This window comes from Geotrypetes seraphini, chromosome 6 (assembly GCF_902459505.1).
Source record: "Geotrypetes seraphini chromosome 6, aGeoSer1.1, whole genome shotgun sequence".
In the NCBI taxonomy this organism is placed as follows: Eukaryota; Metazoa; Chordata; class Amphibia; order Gymnophiona; family Dermophiidae; genus Geotrypetes; species Geotrypetes seraphini.
The window spans coordinates 59,365,093-59,384,253 of record NC_047089.1 but is presented as its reverse complement, the minus strand read 5'-3'; the positions used below and the strand labels follow the sequence as shown (position 1 = coordinate 59,384,253).

Genomic DNA, 19,161 nt, shown 5'->3' with positions numbered 1-19,161 from the left:
TGTCTCAAGTGCAATTTAGATTATAAATCCACCTGGACTTATTTGTAACTCACCGTGATCTCAGATTTGGGGAAAAAAAAGTCAAGTACTGTAAATCCAAAAATAGTGAGGAGGGAATGAGTTAATTGGAGGGCAAAATGGAAAATGATGGTAAGAAGGATAGGAGAAAGGGAGACAAAGGGATTGAGGTGAAAGTTATGAAAACAAATGGTGAGAGAGGTTAGAGAGATGATGAGAATTAGATGAAAAAGAGAGAATGATAGAAAAGATGATGAAAGGCAATATGAAGATGGGAAGAAGAATCTGAAAAAGGAGTTAGGAGAAAATAAAAGAGAGAAAGAGAACTGTAAAATAACAAATATATGCTTGGAGTAAAATAGAAACAAAAGGCAATACATTCCATTGTAGAGACTGGAATATATTGCTTTGAAAATAATAATTTGTAATATATTGTATGTAAAACTGACTTATAATTACATATGTAATAGTTGACAATTGGTATTACTTCTTATTTTTGTTTCAAACACAATTATGTTCTAATTTTTATTTTTTTTTGGGGGGTGGTGGCAGATGAAAATCAATTAATGTTGTTCCCTTCTTCTCCTGCACACCTAAACTGAAGGAAAAAATAACTGAATCTTGATCACACTGAAGTCAATCATTTCAAATGTAGATTTACAAATATTGCTTCACAAAAGGCAGTTCAAAGTACAATGGCCCATATTATAACTCCTGTACAACTCACAGTCAAGTCAACATAAGTAGCAGAATGGGGTGAGTCACTGGGATAAAGCCCCCACCAATATTTTGCCCAAGAGAGGATCAGCAAACATATAAACAGCTTAAAGGTGGGGTACAGATAGGACTTACCTGATGAGCGGAGTAAAGAGAGAGATTTTTAGGAGCTGCAGCGTGAATGCACTTGTAAGTCAATAAGAGGAGTTTTAAATGCATGCGGAAATGGGTTAGAAATATTTGAATCTAAGTGTACCAAATGTGAAAGATGATAGAAAAGTTGATTAACTACCTAGTCAACTCCCCTGCTGTTCCAGCTACAGCGCGCTGTTGCTTTTATAGTATAGGATATTCAGCAGAGCATGGACTCTGGACTCGATTGAACCAGAGTCAATCAATATCAAGCCACATAGAGTTCATGATCTTTCCTTGCCCAAAAGCAGGTTCCCCCCCCCCCCTTCTCTCCATACCTTGTTTTTATGTATTTTTCCTAAGCATGTATTTACTGCCTTTGTAGAATGCCTGTTGTGTTGACTTTTGTAATGCCGTGGTGCATTTCATACACATTCTTTAGTTTGGACGCTGACCGTAATCTAATTTAAAAAATGACCATAGTTCATAAAAAGTACAACACATTTCAGTGGCCGGCCAGAACATGCACAACTATAAACTGCAGTGGCCACTGGCACTTGTGATTAAAGATTGGGACCGTGCCACATTACAGGAGGGGGGGGTATGACAAGAATTCCAAGGACCTCCTCAAATAAACCATCCCTTTCCCCTTTAGTCTGTTTAAAATTCTGCAGCATGACTCCACAGAGACGGCACAACCACGTACACTCGAATAACCCACACATGATTCTGTCTAATTACGAAAGCTCGGTCACCAGCACCTTCATTGGTTCGTTCTTCAACCAATCGCATTTCGCCCAGTTACCGACGTTCTGAGTAAACCAACACGCCTACTTTCCTAAGGTAATAGATGCAACCAATCAGCAGTACGCTGAGAGGCGCGTGAGTCCTGATGACTTTGACGTCAGCATGTTTTGCTTGTGTGAATGGGGTTCTGTCGCTAAAGGCACAATGAGAGACGGGCTCAGAAGAATCACTTCCTGTGGCAAAGGTTAAGCAATGTTGTCAAAAATGGCGTCGTGCGTGTGTTCGCTGTTTAGGTAAGTGTGAACTTGTCGGACGAGGGCCCTGAGTGTGTGAATTTTCACGACTGGGCTTCTGGGGTGCCTGCAGGTACGGGCCTACGTGAGCGGCAGCTGTGGCTTTTGCAGGGTTTATCTTGTAAACAGCAGGAATAGGTGTTGTAATTTGGGCTTCGTCCCAGAAGGATTACTAAGTCTAACGAGTCGGTATTCAACAGGTGATTTCGTGCAGTCCTGAATATCAAGTTTGTTTTGCAGACACTGGTACTGAATATCACTGGTGTGGATAACTGCAGCTGAAATTCTGGAGCTGGCCTATGCATCACGAGTCAAATGAGCAGGAGTTAAATCGTTCTGAGTTTTGTCCCCTAAGATTTAGCTGAGATAGTGGAGGATTAAATGTTTTCCCCAAGGTGACAAGGAGCGTTAGTGGGATTTGAACCCTGATCTTCCTTGCTTTGGCCCGCTGCTCCAACCAGTAAGCTACCCCTTCAGTGTGCGAATCATAATGCAATATGGTAAAGGCCTGAAATGGCCTAACAGGGCAAGACATGCCTGCACTTTAATTATCCTTTGTCTAGCATGGGACCAATTTTAGAGGGTAGAGGTAGGGAAAGGGTTGACAAAGTCAAGACATAAAGGTATGGAACTGGTTGACCAAAGGAATTTGTGTGATTATCTAACCAGAGCACATGAATCACAACTAGGCAGAGCCAATCTTATTTTTCCTACACTCGTTTTCATTATACTTGTATTACTTTGTAAAGGTCCAGGTGTCCTATACAGCCACCATTCCAGTGCAAATAGGATGGTATGCTGAACCTTAGGGTTATCCATCTGTGCTTGTGAGCATACTGCAGAAAATGTCAATCATAGCTTTCAGTTCTTCCTCCTTCCCAATGGTCTTTGCTGCCCTGTTGAGTTCTTCCTTCTGAAAGCCAGCATGAAGGTATCTTTCTGATCTGTTCTGTTTTTATTGTGGGTTGTTTTTTTTTTTTTTTTTTTTTTTTTGGGGGGGGGGGTTCTGCTTCTTTGTGGAATTTTTGTGTGGTGTCAGAGATCCCAGTTCAAAGGGACTGTTCTGCCTGCTCAGAGAGGAGCAGATGTTTAATGAATGAAGAAACTGTAAAACCACAGTGACTTACAAAATAATTTGTATAAAATAGCAAAAAGTTTCAGTTATTCAATAAATTACCAGATTTTCAATTACCAATAAATTTGGTAAACAATGATGATTTCAACAACTTTCTAAATTGCAAATATGAAGATGCCAACGATAGCAGCTTACGAAATTCAACATCCCAGCTAGCAGCCTGAAAAGAGATCAGTCAATGCAAAAAATTCTTATAGATGCATCCTCTTGCCGATGGAAAAGTAAAAATTGAAGTAAACCATAAAGGGCGATTTGTAGTAAAGAAATGGAATTTGGCCCTAAAGAGCTTTATAACATAAAATTCCAAACTTAAACATAACCCTTGCCTCAAGAGGAAGCCAGTGAGGAACTCTATAATATTGTGAAATATGATCTGATTTCTTCATATTGAAGATCAGGTGAACAGCAGCATTCTGCATTCTTTGCAATCTATTTAGATTCTTATAATAACCTGCCAAATAGACAGAATTACAATAATCTAAGATGCTGAGCACCAAAGACTGGACCAACAATCTAAATAATGATTGATCAAAATAAGATCTGATTGCCTGCAATTTCCATAATATGAAGCATTTTTTAACTGTCACATTGGTGAATATTTTCATAGGGATTGTCTGATCTAAATAAATTCCTAACACTCTTAATTCGGAAACTATTGGATATGTTATTAATGTAAATTGATTTTCTAATATACGATTAAATGGGGCAGCAAAAAAAACTTAGTCTTTTCGGTATTGAGTTTTAATCTAAATTCCTTCATCCAGTTTTCCACTACATGAACTATATATCTTGAATCTGATTGAGGGAAGAAGAAATAGTAGCATTAATTGGAATAACAATGGTGATGTCATCCGCATAACTAAATAATTTTAAATTATGTGATGATAGTCTTTGACCCAATGTCGCTAAATAAACATTGACTAGTAATGGCAACAAAAGAGATCCCTGTGGAACACCACATGGACTACCCCATTTGTCAGAATATTCTCCATTGAAAGACTTGATATGTTCGATTTCCAAAAATCCTTAAACCATCTTAAGTACCCTGCCAGAAATTCCCATTGCATCTAGGCAATTTAATAAGATGTTATGATTGACCAAATCAAATGTGCAACTCAAATCAAGTTGTAATAAAAGTGCCCCTGTTCCTTTGCTAAACAGAACATAAAGATAGTTCAAAAGAGATATAAGTGTTTTGCAACTGTGCATAGACTTGAAACCTGATTGAGTTTCATGTAAAAAGGGATACTAATCCAAATAATCTTGAAATTGTTGGTAAACAGATCCCTCCATTAATTTCATAAACAGAGGGATTGAAGCTACTGGTCTGTAGTTTAGTAACATCAGAAATATACTTTTTTTTGTTTTTAACCAATGGAGTAATTATGTTCCTTATTTTTTTGGAAATTCACCCTCTTTTAACATGTAATTTAACCAATTAAAAAGCTCTTTTTGAAAAGATAGGTTAGCTGTCCTCATAATAAAAGAAGGGCACGAATCCAACCGACTTGAAGAATTTACATATTTATCATAGAGAGTCTTAAATTGGGACCAATAGAAAAAAGCAAATGAGTCCCAATGCAGGTTCACCAAACAAGAGTTTAATGATACCTCTGAGAAAGAAAATATTGTATTATCTGAGAAGTCAATCTTAAAGATTTTACTTTATTATCAAAATAATGAGCTATCTCTGTAGAAGAAGGTAATTCCTCTTGAGGGGTCCATTGATAAATCAGTAGCATAAAAAATTGATGACACTATCCTAAACAGACCCCTTATATTTGGTTTAATTAGTCCAATTTTAAATGAATAAAACTGTCTTCATTTATCTTTTAAATATGAAACTTTGTTATAAATATATCTGTATGTGGAATTCTTTTTGACTTTTGAACCATCCTTCCAGTTTCAATAAAAGTCCTGCATCATATGACTCAGAACTCAGTTTCATGTGCACACTGTTTCCTATAGAGAAACAGGCCAGTTTAATTGTAATCTGAGTAAAGCTAGAACATGTGAAGTCATCAGGTATTTTGAAAGCAATCCTGCTATTAGTTAGTAATATAGGAACATTTGTCTGCCAAAGAAGAAAACAAGGACTTAAAAAATCCACAGAAAATATGCAGCCTTCATTGTAGCTAAATAAGCAGGGGGTTAGAATGTTAATGTATAATTTGGAGTTTATAGCCTGTCTCTATTATTAGTAATACAGAGACAATTAGGTCCCCCTTCCTGTAGGTGGGGAATAACCTAATGGTTAGAGCAGAAAGCTGAGAAATCCTGGAAATCCTGGTTAAATCCCATTATTTCTCCTTTTGATCTTGGGCAAATCATGTGACTTTCCATTGTCTCAGGTACAACATTCAAGATTATAAGCCCTCCAAGGACAGGAAAAATCCACTGTATCTGAATGTAACTTGCCTAGAGCTGCATCAAAAGAGGCCTGAACTAACGGCCTCTTTTACAAAGCTGGTGGCAACAGCCCTGAAGCCCTTTAAATCTCTATGGGCTTCGGGGCCGTTAGCACAGCTTTGTAAAAGAGGCCGTAAATCTAAATCCAAAACCAAGCTTGTGACTGAAAGATACAGGACTTGAGACTTGATTTCTCTGGGTTGCAGCTTATGTCTCTAACCACTAGTCCACCCCCTTCTCCATATGTTTTAACAAAGTATCCCAGGCTTTCTCAGTGAATTTCAGACCCAGATCCAAAGAGCATTTTTCTTAATCTTGTCAACATAATTAGCACAACTACTTGCTCTGATATCAATTTGCTATTTCCCTTAGCAATTAATTATAATCACCAAAATATATTTAAAGTTCCTGAAAACAAATTACAGGGTCTGTCGGGTAAAATCATGTGTAATGATAATGAGTTCTTATATACATACTTTGGACTCAAAATATACCGTAATCTGAGAAAAGCAGCACCTGTTTAATCTCCTTAGACCTTTCCCATATTTACAGAATGTGAAAAATAAGTTGAATTTAGATTTGATTGCACACCCTTTTTGAAACTTGAGCTTGAGGCTAGTTACATTCAGGTACAATAGTATTTTCTGGCCTGGAAGGTTTACAACAGTGGTCTCTAACCTTTTTCATGTAAAAGGCTGTAGTGTGAATACGAGAAAGCTCTTAAGGGCCACCAAAAGTTTTGAAGCTTACCACATAGTTCTAATTTTGTAAACCACCTTGACCTACTTGTTTAGAGTAGGTATTAAAAATTAATACTAATATTAATTCTACAACACTTCAAGGATATATTATAAAATTCACTTTATCTTGGATTGTCAACAGTTGCAAATTTCATAATCGAGATACCTGAGTAACATACTTTTAAGAGATTGTTTGCAGTTACTATATCAAGTGAATAAGATAGAAATTAATGCATTTACTGGATTTGAAGAGCATTTCAGCCAATTGAGGGCTGCAGAAGAGGAGCTCTGGGGCCATGCGCTGGAGACCACTGGCTTAAAATCTAAATTTCAGTATGAGGCGGCAGAGGGTAAAGTTATTTATCTATAGTCACAAGAAGGGTCAGTGGAAGCAGTGGGATTTGAACCCTGGTGTCCCAGATAGTAATTGGATTTGAATCAGTTTAGCTAAATACAGACATGGCATTTGGTAGGAGACTGAAGTAAATGGACAAAAACCCCTGTAGTTTGAAGTTACTATAAAATCTGTAAAACTTCTGTTTATGGGTATTTTGTTTAAGTAACTATGTGCATTTTCTTTTCTTCTTTCTGTTCTAGTCTGCTGGTTTCTTTGTTCATCCCAGGGCTATTAGTATGTACAGCTGCTTGTCTGTGCTTAATCTGGGTTACTCGACTGTGGCTAAAACAAAAGAAGAAAGAACAGTCTGCAGCCACAGCAAAAGATTGCAAAACGCCATTAGTGGTTGCTTTCTTCCATCCATATTGCAATGCTGGTGGTGGAGGGGAGAGAGTGCTGTGGTGCGCCTTACGAACCCTTCAGAAAAGGTATCTGCTCACTTTAGTTCAAAATACTATAGAGATGTTGGGGGAAGATTGTGGTGGTGGGAGCTGGGGAAGATTCAGATCATCTAATTTTTTGCCACTTTTTCATATGGGTGTGTGTATCAGATTAATTGCCAGAGAGAAGTCACAAGATCTGCTCATAAAGACAAAAAACGTATGGCCCGTTAGTGATGGTACATTGACAGTTTCTATTTTCTAATGAATTTAGAGCTTGATAGGTGCAGTTGTCAATCAACCGCTAGATGCTGCATACAGAATCACGCTTAGCGGTGCTTAGGTGTCCTTGTGGTAAACACTGGGTGTTCTTGTGGTAGGCACCGGGATATTAGTCCAGTGTTTTCCTGGCCTAATTTACTGGTGCCTTACACAGATGCCTAGATATGCCTGCCCCTAACCATGCTTAACTTTTCAGGTAGGTGCCAGTAGATGCTGTGCGGTATTCAGCGCAACACTAATTAACTAATTTTTTTAAATCGGTTTTTAATGGTGTGGTCAATTACCATGCCAATTAAAAAAAAATTGTATCCAAATTTTAATTAGGCATCGCTAGGCATCCGTGATTAGGACACTGTAGAATCAGGCCCTTAGTGGTTGGGAAAGGTACCAGATTGACAGAGCCCTCTTTAGTACAAGCAACAAGAGTACAAACTTTTCCTTACTATTGTCCTAATGTGCTGAGCAGATAATTCAGCCTCTGTGGGGCTTATCTGCTGAGTCTGCAGCAGGGTTGCCAGTTAATGCCATACTCATCACCTGGAAGCTAGACTGAGACATCCCAATTACTAAATCATCCGGTGGCATCCAGGTGGCAATGACTTTAAAACACTGACAGCGTGAGCTGGATTTTAATTGATAACCCAGAAGTAAAAGGCTCTATGAACTCATGCCAGTCCCCTGAACTCTCCAGTCTTGTGTCTGGTGGTCTTCGTTGTTAGCCTTCTTAACACACGAAGTTGTTGTTGGGCAGCTCCGCAGAAGCAGTATCAGGCATATCCTGCTCCTGGGATATGATTGCTTACCTCTAAAAGTCCTTAATCATGTAATAATGAACTGGAGAAGCAAATCTTAGCGTTCTGTAATGCAAATGACCAAGTCATTGGATTTATCCATTTCAGAGCAGAACTTCAGTACCCTTTGATTCTCTAGGTTTACAGTGCATATATTCTTTAAAAATATTGGCTGAATACTTAGAAACCCCTGAATCCCCTACTTGCAGTCAGAGAATACTTTCAGACTCTCATTTCATAGAAGTTGGCTTAAACTCAACAGGTAAAAGGCCCTGACCAATGCTTTTCCTCTTATCTAGAAAAACGTAGAGAGAAAATAAAAGCCAGAAGGATTTGCTGCTATGTAGTGTTTCCTGCATGCAGCAAAATGTAATGTGATTAGTAGAAGAAAGAGAAATCTCACGGGTAGGAAAATGAGTGAAGTTGGGATTGCATTTGCTGCTGTTCTTAATCGCTGAAATATTGACTGCATTCTCTCCATTTCTCTGCCTGCTTTACTGCTCTGAGGTCAAGTTTTGTCTGCTGCAAGAAGACTGTAGAATCTTGGATTATAATGTGGAGTTCAGCCCAAAGAAATTACTGTGAAAGAGTCTAGGGAGAAAGGTCACCAAGGCATCCTTCTACCACATCTGACTGGAAAGTTGTCAAAGTATGCACAATCTGATTTCAGTAGATTTATAAGAACATAAGAATAGCTTTTCTGGGTCAGACCAATGGTCCATCAAGCCCAGTAGCCCGTTCTCACGGTGGCCAATCCAGGTCACTAGTACCTGGCCAAAACCCAAGGAGTAGCAACATTCCATGCTACCTATCCAGGGCAAGCAGTGGTTTCCCCCATGTCTTTCTCAATAACAGATTATGGACATTTCCTCCAAGAAATTGTCCAAACCCTTCTTAAAACCAGCAACGTTATCCATTCTTACCACAACCTTGAGAAAGCATTGAACTGTCTCCTTAACTCTTAAACCTTTAGTGGGGCATGACAATCTATGATGTGATAATGATGTTAACTTTAATTGCCTCCTATCACAGATGGTTGCTGAGGTTAATAAATCTCCCCCAGAGTCAACTGCTAATACCACAGTTTTCACACATAGGAAAGTTAAGAAGCAGATGGATAGAGAGAAAGATGAAGGAATGAGAAATGGAGATCATGAAGAGGAGAGAATGGTGGAAAAGCAAATAGTAGAGAGGAGGGCAAAATAGAATGGTGAGAGGTAGAGGAGATGTGAGTCTTAACCTATATTTTTGGCGTATGCCTGCCAAATGTTTATTTTTCTGCCATTTAAGTTTCTTTGATTTACATTTCATCTTAGAGCATTAGTTTAGGATTCTGTAACTAGCTGACTTTGGTAATCACAAAAGTGAAAAGCTGGAAGATTCAGTCCTACCAAAGCGTTTGATCATTTTTCTCAGAAGGCTTCTATGTAGCTTTTCATTTACATGACAGGACAGTATGAATGTGGGAACATCTCCCAAAGATCAGAGTAACACTGTGTGAGGCAAATGAAGATGATAGTATGGTAGTCTGGAATTGAAAGGATCAGCCAAACCGTAGGTTTATATACTGTAACATCCACTGAAATGTTTTGGGTATTCTAGCAACGCTTGCTGTAAATGGCAGTGCTGCTTTAACTTATACATGCAGTGCATAAATTAGCAAATATTGTAAGTATTTAACTAAACCTGTATTCCTGGTGCTTTACCTATTGAATCTAACAATCTGAAAATGGGTCTTTGTTACCATAGCCATTGAGTTTTCCTGTTGTGGAAAGAACTTCATTCAAACTTCTTTAATCTTTACAGGTACAAAGATGCCACTTATGTTGTTTACACGGGTGATAAAGATATCATCGGAGAGCAGATTATCAATGGTGCATTCAGAAGATTTAATATAAAGCTGACTCAGCCTGTGAAATTCATTTTCCTAGAAAAGCGCTACTTAGTGGAAGCTCAGCTCTACCCCCATTTCACCTTACTAGGCCAAAGCCTTGGTTCCATCTTCCTTGGTTGGGAGGCCCTTGTAAAATGTGTACCTGACATATATATTGACTCCATGGGCTTTGCCTTCACACTTCCTCTCTTTAAGTATCTCGGAAACTGTCGTGTGGGTTGTTACGTTCACTATCCTACCATAAGTACTGACATGCTCTCTGTGGTGCGAAATCAAGATGCCCGCTTTAACAATGCTGCTTTCATTACCAACCATCCTGTCCTTAGCAAAGTGAAACTGGCCTATTATTATATGTTTGCTTACATATATGGGTGGGTTGGGTCTTGTAGCGACATCATCATGGTCAATTCTACATGGACCCTGAACCACATTCTGTGTCTGTGGCAGGCTGGAGATCGCACTTGTATTGTATATCCACCTTGTGATGTGCAGATGTTCCTTGATGTTGAGCTAAATGAGGAGACTCAGACAGAGCATTCCATTGTATCTGTGGGTCAGTTCAGGCCAGAAAAGGACCATGCCCTGCAGATCCGAGCATTCAGCACCTTTCTGAATGAGAAGAGTGCCGAGCAGAAGGCACGAATCAAGCTCATCTTAATTGGAGGCTGTCGGAACAAAGAAGACGAGCAGAGGGTATCTCAGCTTAAAAACCTTTGCAAAGAGTTAGGTGTCAGTGTGGACTTTAAAATAAATATTCCCTTTGAAGAACTCAAGAAGTACCTTGCTGCTTCCACCATTGGTCTACACACCATGTGGAATGAGCATTTTGGGATTGGTAAGTGGGTTATATACTCAGATACATTGAATCAATTGTTGCTCATATAGCATGTATGTATTTACAGTTATGTGCAAAGGTTTTGGCATCTAGATCAATTGTGTGTGACAATCGCTACATGATGCAAATTTTAATATATAATTACAATTTATTTGCTCAATTTAATGGATTAAAAATAATGGGGGTCGATATTCAGCCCATGGTAGTCCATCGGGTTTTAAGTCACTGACCCAGATAGTCAATGACGGGCCAGGTCTGGGCACCTGCATTGAATATCCAGATTATAGAGGTCACCTGGAAGCTAACCAAGTACTAGTTGACATTCACACTGGTGTGCTGTTAGTTTGATGGATAAAGTTAGGATAGCGTTTTCATTGCCTATACTTAACCAATTAGCAAACTGAATATTGTCATTAATGGTTAAGACTGGCTCTGCCCACAGTCCACCCTGGCACTAACCAGACAGCCATAGTGGTCAGAGCCAGTTTTCAGTGGCAATGTCTGGATAATTTCCTAAAAGAGAAGTACATAGGCCATTTTTGAGATGGCTTGGGGAAATCCACTGCTTATTCCTATTACTACTTGGGCTGTAGCTAGGTACTTGGGACCTGGGTTAGCTACTGTTATAAACAGGATACTGGGCTTGATGGACCTTCGGTCTGTCCCAGTATGGCAATTCTTATGTTACCATTTTAAATATGTCTTCTGTTCTATTTTTTTCCAATCTCATTGCACTGGGGCCATCGTATATTTCCTTATATATCTAAAGATTCTTTTCCTAAAAGGTTTTTCCTTCTCCCTTATCACCAGTTATCTGTGTCGACTGCCCTTCCCTCTCAAACCATCATTATTTCATCACCCTCTAAATCACTTTTTTGTTAACTGACGTCTTGATCTGTTAGACAGAAAACTACTGGTTTTCATGATTTATTCTTAACCTCCAAACCAATTCTTTGCTGTATTACAGATTTGGATGAGTAGGGGTGGAAAACCCATTCTCACAGTGTCTCCCTGCAAACTATTCAGTATATTCTGCCTGTAGAAATTCTCATCGTGGGGGAGGGGTTGCAATTTTTGTGTTTGATTCTCTTCCAACTAAATAAATGTATTCTATTTCATATCCAGAATATCTCCTTTTTTAAAAAATACCTTTGCAGACCCCTTTACATATTTTTTTATGTTGAATCAATTTTTATTTTCAAGAAAAAAATCCAACCAACATATTATCAACCGTGAAAGAAAACCAGTTACAGAATAACTAAACCCAATATCTCAGTCCCTACCCCCGCCCCAGAAACAAAAGATGAACCACAATGCAGTAGCCCACTGCCAATAAGTGAAACCTTATTCCCAGCGCCCCCCCCCCCCAAGAAGACAGACCAAAAAAGAAAGACAGACCAACAGAGGGACCAAAAAAGGAAGAAAAGAAGGAAGTAGAGAGAGAGAAGAAAAAAAAGGGAAAATTGTGTCCTCTCACGCACCATGGACACCACTGCACTAACAATCCTCAGAACCTTGGCCCTTGAGAGGTTTACAAGGTATTCAAAATGTCACTCCGAGCCCTCAGTGATAAGGATTGGAGATAGGGGTCCCAAACCTGAAGAAACTGCGGTTTGCGGCAAAGGCTGTGACATACGTCCCTCCGCTCCAACAGCAGCAGAGCATGCAGACGATTGCCCAAAAGGAGGGCAAAGTGTCACCAATCCTCCTTTACATATTCTTATCCATTTCCCGCTGCTATTTAATTCTGAAAACTCTGACAATCTTACCCAATCATTTGTTTGAAGTTGTGACCAAGTTGGCCATCCTTATTATACTTCGTGACTTTAATCTCCACATTGACAGTCCTCAATGGCACTCTATTTGTCTCCCCTTTTGCAGATTTCAGTCTCTCCCAACATATTTTTGTTTTCCTACCCATGCTGCTCGACAAATCTTAGTTTGCTCCTTTCTTCTTTTGCTAACCCTTCCTTTATACTATATAATTTCTCAACTGCTGTTTTTGGACCTTTCTTCCTTCTTCTATTACTTTTTACGACCCAATTTATTTTACACCGATATACACTGAAGATGGTGAGTGAGACCAACCGGAAAAACTCCAAATTGATAAAAAAAAATCTCACTCTTCAAAACATAGGGTATAAACAGGAGGAGGAAAAGGATCTCACAAACCTGCTTGGTGACGGGCAATAAACCTCAGCCAAGTCTGACAAGGTTCCATGTTTCATTCATTAATCCTGAAAAACCTCCTTCTTCCTATTTTATTTATTTTTTACTTACACTTCCCCCTCCGTATTTGCGGTGGTTAGGGGCAGAGCCGGCCCACAAATATTAAAAAACCGCAAATAATATTCGGGCCGGTTTTACCCCTAACCCCCGCTTCCCCCATCTATTTTAAGCCCTGAAAGCCCCCCTTAAACCTTACATGGTGATCTAGCGGGTTTTTGGGGCAGGAACGATCTTCCCACGCTCCTGCCCCATGCCGATCGCTCACAGGAAATGGCTACCTTGAGCTCCCGTAGTCTCTCGAGCCATATTCTGTGAGCGATCTGCACGGGGCAGGAGCGTGGGAAGATCGAAAAAAAGAAAAAGGAATTTTAGGTTTAAAATCGGGAATAAATGAATCCATAGATACGGAAACCGCAATATGGAGGGGGAAGTGTATAGTAATTTTAATAATTATATTAATGATTTATCTTAAAATCTTCTTCATTAAAACCATATTCATGTGAATGATGTTCATTATCTTCAAGGTACTTATCTTAAATGTTGCAGGAAGCCACAGCCCGATGGGACCCGTTTCGCCACAATTACTGGTTTTCTCAAGGGTTCATGTAAACTGCTGCATAATTATTCAGCAATAGCATTCAGTCTCTGGACTTTCACTGCTGGCCAGCTGAAGCCCATGAGGACAGTACTGAGCTACTACCAGCCTGATACCATTGCCTCTGTTGGTTCTGTCCTAGCTACTATATGGCCTGTGATGTCACAAGGTCATGCAACTTTTCATCTGCTTTTTGTTTTCTCTTTATCACATTGTTAACTGGTACCTAGTCAAAACCAACTTACCAGCTATCATGGCAAATAAAAGTATAGGAGGGAGGCTCTTTCTACACCTTAAGGAAATGTTTTTTTTACAGAAACAGTAGTAAAGACAGGGATAGTATTGGAACTCAAGAAGGCATTGGACAAGCACTGAGGAAAGCTAAACAGATGCTATGGATTGTCCGTTATGATCTTTTTCTGCCATCATGTTCTCTATTTTCTTCTGCAGATATGTTTGCCTGTAGGGAACCTGTCTAAGGGATTTTGAGCTAATTAATAACCGAGAGCTGTTTACAGTTGAATTGTAAGAGTTTTAAACACCATTCCTTGAACACTGAAGCAAACATGGTTTTAAAGTGGCTGCAGTGTATAAAATTGTTCTTAAACTAAAGCCCCTGGATGTAAATAAATTTCATACATAGTCATTGTACACATTTGGGCATCAAAAACCTGTTTTCAGCTCTCAGGACATTCAACTGAAACAGCTGAAGAGCAACTGTTTGAAATTTCATCTCTCAACCTTTGAAATTCTTTTAGATGTGAAACAATATAAAATGAATAAGTTTCATCATGATGAACACTTGGGTTGGTTTTGTCCATGGGCATACAGCTTTTTAGTGAGCTTTGTAAAGACTTCTCCTTTTTTTAAATTTTTAATATGCACAAAGGATAAGTCTCGCCCCACCATATGGACGAAGATATTCCCTAACATTCAAACTGCCTGATCAGCTCCCACCATTATGTTACATTGCAAGTTTATAAAAATGTACAATGTCACAAGGAAGCGCTACTCATCTTGCATACTGGGGTAATATGACACAGATTAAAAAAATGCAGGTGCATGTGCTAGCATTTGTTGGATCTTTGCTGTATTGCCCCAGTACCTGGAATTAGCAGTGCTGCTTTGTGCTATTCAACGTTTTTATAAATTTGCAATGTAGCATAGTGGTTGGATTGTTTATTAATGGTTGATGTGTCTGTTTTAGTATGATGCTCCCTGAAGAAATCCGTGGATGGTGAAACTGGAGCTGATAAGGCAGTTTGAATGCTGTGGCATATCCACTTTTACATAGTTGGGTGAGATGTCTCCATTTTGGAAGAGCTTGAGAGAACTTTTCATGCTGGAAAGTCTTTCAATAGTCTTTAGCGAATCCTCAGATATATTGGTGGATTGATTAATAAAGAGTTGTTTTTTAAATTTGAATTTTATAATAAGATTACATGTACTGTGGTAGAGAAGGCATCCAGGTGCACTGATTGTGAATATCTCTAATTCATATTGGACTACAGTGTTTGAGGCACAACAAAGTGGAGCGGTTTGTTTCATATTTCTTTAAGAGCCTTCTGGCACTTATTCCTTATTTCTGTAGTGTTACTAGACATATGCAACACTGTATACAAACATATAAAAGATTGTAAACTGTCAATACAGATAAACTGGAAAAATAAAGGATTAGGGAGTTTCATTTATTATGGGAATGATTTAAACAGCATGGATACTGAACAGATTGAATAAGGAGTTGAGATAACAGATGATTAAGAAGGAAGGTTAGCCACAACAAATGCAACTAGTCAGATTTGAACCTTATTGGATCCAGATTTACAGCTTCTAAGTAAGGACTCTAGTCTTCCTTGCTTTTGGAGGAAAACTTTTGCATTGAGGAAAATGTTAGCACAAACTTCAGGGATATCTAAGAACCAGCACTGGCTTACCCAGTTCAGAGCAACTGTGGCATGTCTGTGCAAGACTGAAACCTTATTTATAGTCAATAAGGGATGGCTTCAGATTCTTTAAGTAGTTTTTAAATTGGAGGAAACTGCATGGTTAACTGAAATATAGCGACCACTGAAACATTTCCTCATGGAGGGACTTGCTTAAGACTGTATCCTCTCTTCTTTCTCTGTAGGTATTGTTGAGTGCATGGCAGCTGGTACAGTCATCCTGGCTCACAATTCTGGAGGCCCAAAACTGGATATCGTGGTGCCATATCAAGACAGTGCCACTGGATTTCTGGCAGATAGTGAAGAAAGCTACGCTGCAGCTATCGCTCACATTCTCTCACTGTCTCCACAACAGAGATTACGCATCCGGCAAAATGCTCGCCAGTCTGTGGATAGGTTTTCAGATCAGGAATTTGAAACCAATTTTCTGGCTGCTGTGGAACAATTATTTATATAAATGGAATGCAACTCTGGATGAAGATAGATATTATTTATGTGTACATATAAAATATATTTTTTATGAAGTGAGATAAGGGAAACTAAATAGATACATTTTTTCTAAATCACTTTTTCATAAATTTTAAATTTTTTCTTTGCAGTTAGCAGGATGGAAAAATCTGTACAATTACCGAATAACTTTTCCTGTAATGAGTGTCTGGAAATGTCTCCTTGGGAGGCAGGAGTATTGGAAATCTGTTTTGGATCCCCTGTATAATGAAAGACTATTGTCAACACCCCTGGTTCTAGAATCTAGACCTGTGTGTATATATTGCATTAAAAATTCATCAACAGTTCCCAACAAAGTTTTTAAATTGGTACTGTTGGCTTGTCACCATCAAATTTAAAAAAAACTAGAATAATGTCAAACCAAAAGGGCAGGATTTGAGTTTGAAAGTAACACGGTGTAGTACACTACAGTCTTATTTCCTCTCAGTATTGGGAAGATGTATTCTTATGGTATTCAAAACATTTCCACTGGCATTCTTTAAATTTTATGTATGGGTTTGCTCAGCCCCTATCCTGCATATATTTTTGTAGATTCTGGTATCAGCAAAGAGGCATCTGGATGTAGACCTTTTCTCCTCAGGTTTTACTCTTGACATAGATGATCATCCAGAATGTTACCTGTACTTCCCTCTCTCCCAGAGCCATGAAACTAATTTTTTATATTTCTAGAGGGATACCCACTAATATCATTTGTGCCAATATAGATGAGCAGCACTTGTCATTTTTAGCCTGAAACAACAGGATAAACCCCCCCCCTCAAAAAAACTTTTTTTTTACCTAGATAGTCAAAATAGAGAGGGAGACAAAAGTACAAAACAAGCATGAAGCACAAAGGGCCTTCAAGTCCTGAGCAGTCAAACTTCCATTTATTGAAAGACCCAGCACGGATCATGTTTCGGCATATCTGCCTGTATCAGGGGTCTATATAAAAACATATGCATGTAAATCATATCAATTGACAGGTACAATATAAAAAAGTATATACAAAACTGCGATCACTTTTCTGAAAGAGTATGTACTATTTCCCAGCAGTATGCAGTCTGTGCATTATGTACAGTGTATCAGATGAGTACGTATTGGTATCAATAATGCTGCTGATAAAAAAAAGAAAAGAAATTCCTATAAACAGCATGGGAAACTAAACCAAACCAACATTTTTAGGCTGTACACCCCAGTCATGTTCTGTTGAGCTTTGGTTGGTCTCTGGTCCTGTAAGTGAACGAGTTGCATGGCATTGTGATAGATTGACTCCCTTTATTGTTCATGTCTCCACATTTTGCATATCTAGGATCATAGATTTAGCAGCAATTAGGATTTAGCTCACTCATTTTCAAGGTAAATTATATTCAGGTACAGTAGGTGTTCTCCTGTTCCCTGAGGGTTTACAATTTAAGTTTATTGTCAGGATGAAATTTGACTCCACCATCCTTGTAGATCTGTTTTATACTGTTATATAATGATGATAACTGAAAAATACAGGGAGTGCCGATGATGTCAGTGGCAGGATGGCAGCCTGATTCTCGAGCTCCCGGCCACCCTGATTAATTAAGCAATAATACACAGTATTGCGCGGTATAAAATAGGCGCAAAAGATACGAGGGGGGACAGTTTTATACCGGAAAAGATGGCTTACAAAAAACAGCGGCCTAATTTGAAAGTGTTTGCCTTCCAAGCGCCCAGGTGAAAACTGTGGCCCTGCGCCACGAGGAGGAACGGCCGATGGGAGCGCAATGGAAACTGCTGACCCTGCCGATGAGGGGTCTTCACAGGCTTTGTGTGCAGCGCTCCATGAATGGATTAACGAACTGAAAACTGCTTTGCAAATGATGCATTAGGATTTGTATGCCGACTGTGATGGGTTACACAAAACAGTAGAGGATATGGGCCAACGGATGAACGACTTTGAAGAAAAAGTGATCGACCATGATGGGGACTTAATCGAGCTGCAGAAAAGGTGCGAACAATTGAAATCCAAGCAGGATGATCTCCTAGCAAAGCTAGAGGATGGTGAAAAAAGCACAGTTACTTACCGTAACAGGTGTTATCCAAGGACAGCAGGCAGATATTCTTTACGCATGGGTGACGTCACCGACGGAGCCCTCGGTACGGACCTTTTTAACTAGAAGTTTCTAGTTGGCCGCACCACGCGTGCGCGAGTGCCTTCCCGCCCGACGGAGGAGTGCGTGGTCCCCAGTTAGGATAAGCCAGCTAAGAAGCCAACCCGGGGAGGTGGGTGGGACGTAAGAATATCTGCCTGCTGTCCTTGGATAACACCTGTTACGGTAAGTAACTGTGCTTTATCCCAGGACAAGCAGGCAGCATATTCTTTACGCATGGGTGACCTCCAAGCTAACAAAGAGGGAGGAGGGATGGTTGGCCATTAGGAAAATAAATTCTGAAGTACAGATTGGCCGAAGTGCCCATCCCGTCTGGAGAAAGCATCCAGACAGTAGTGAGTAGTGAATGTGTGAACTGAGGACCAGGTGGCCGCCTTGCAGATTTCCTCAATGGGTGTGGAATGGAGGAAAGCAACAGAAGCGGCCATAGCTCTCACCCTGTGGGCAGTGACAGCGCCGTCCAGTGACAGACCGGCCCGAGCATAACAGAACGCGATGCAAGCTGCAAGCCAGTTGGATAGCGTCCGTTTAGAGACCGGTCGACCCAGACGATTAGGGTCGAAGGACAGGAAGAGCTGAGGGGACAAGCGGTGAGCCCTTGTACGATCAAGATAGTAAGCCAGGGCACGCTTGCAATCAAGAGTGTGCAATGCCTGTTCCCCAGGATGTGAATGAGGTTTCGGGAAAAAAACAGGCAACACAATAGACTGGTTGAGGTGAAAAGCCGAGACTACCTTGGGAAGGAACTTAGGATGGGTACGCAGAACCACCTTGTCATGGTGAAAAACAGTGAACGGTGGGTCTGCGACCAGTGCATGCAGCTCACTAACCCTCCTGGCAGAGGTGATGGCAATGAGGAAAAGCACCTTCCATGTCAGAAGTTTGAGCGAAGTTGAGGCAAGAGGCTCAAAAGGAGGTTTCATGAGGGCTGATAAAACCACATTTAGGTCCCAGACGACCGGAGGAGGCTTCAGAGGCGGTTTGACATTGAAGAGGCCCC

The 19,161-nt window shown here is 39.8% G+C and overlaps 1 protein-coding gene across 1 annotated transcript; it reads left to right on the top strand.

Moving 5' to 3' along the window:
• The first annotated feature begins 1,761 nt into the window (after positions 1-1,761).
• On the top strand, positions 1,762-17,624 carry ALG11 (ALG11 alpha-1,2-mannosyltransferase). Its single transcript, XM_033948177.1, has 4 exons — positions 1,762-1,907; positions 6,789-7,016; positions 9,848-10,770; positions 15,723-17,624. The coding sequence occupies exons 1-4, from the start codon at positions 1,867-1,869 to the stop codon at positions 15,992-15,994; spliced, it is 1,464 nt and encodes a 487-aa protein (XP_033804068.1). The 5' UTR covers positions 1,762-1,866; the 3' UTR covers positions 15,995-17,624.
• The last annotated feature ends 1,537 nt before the right edge of the window (positions 17,625-19,161 follow it).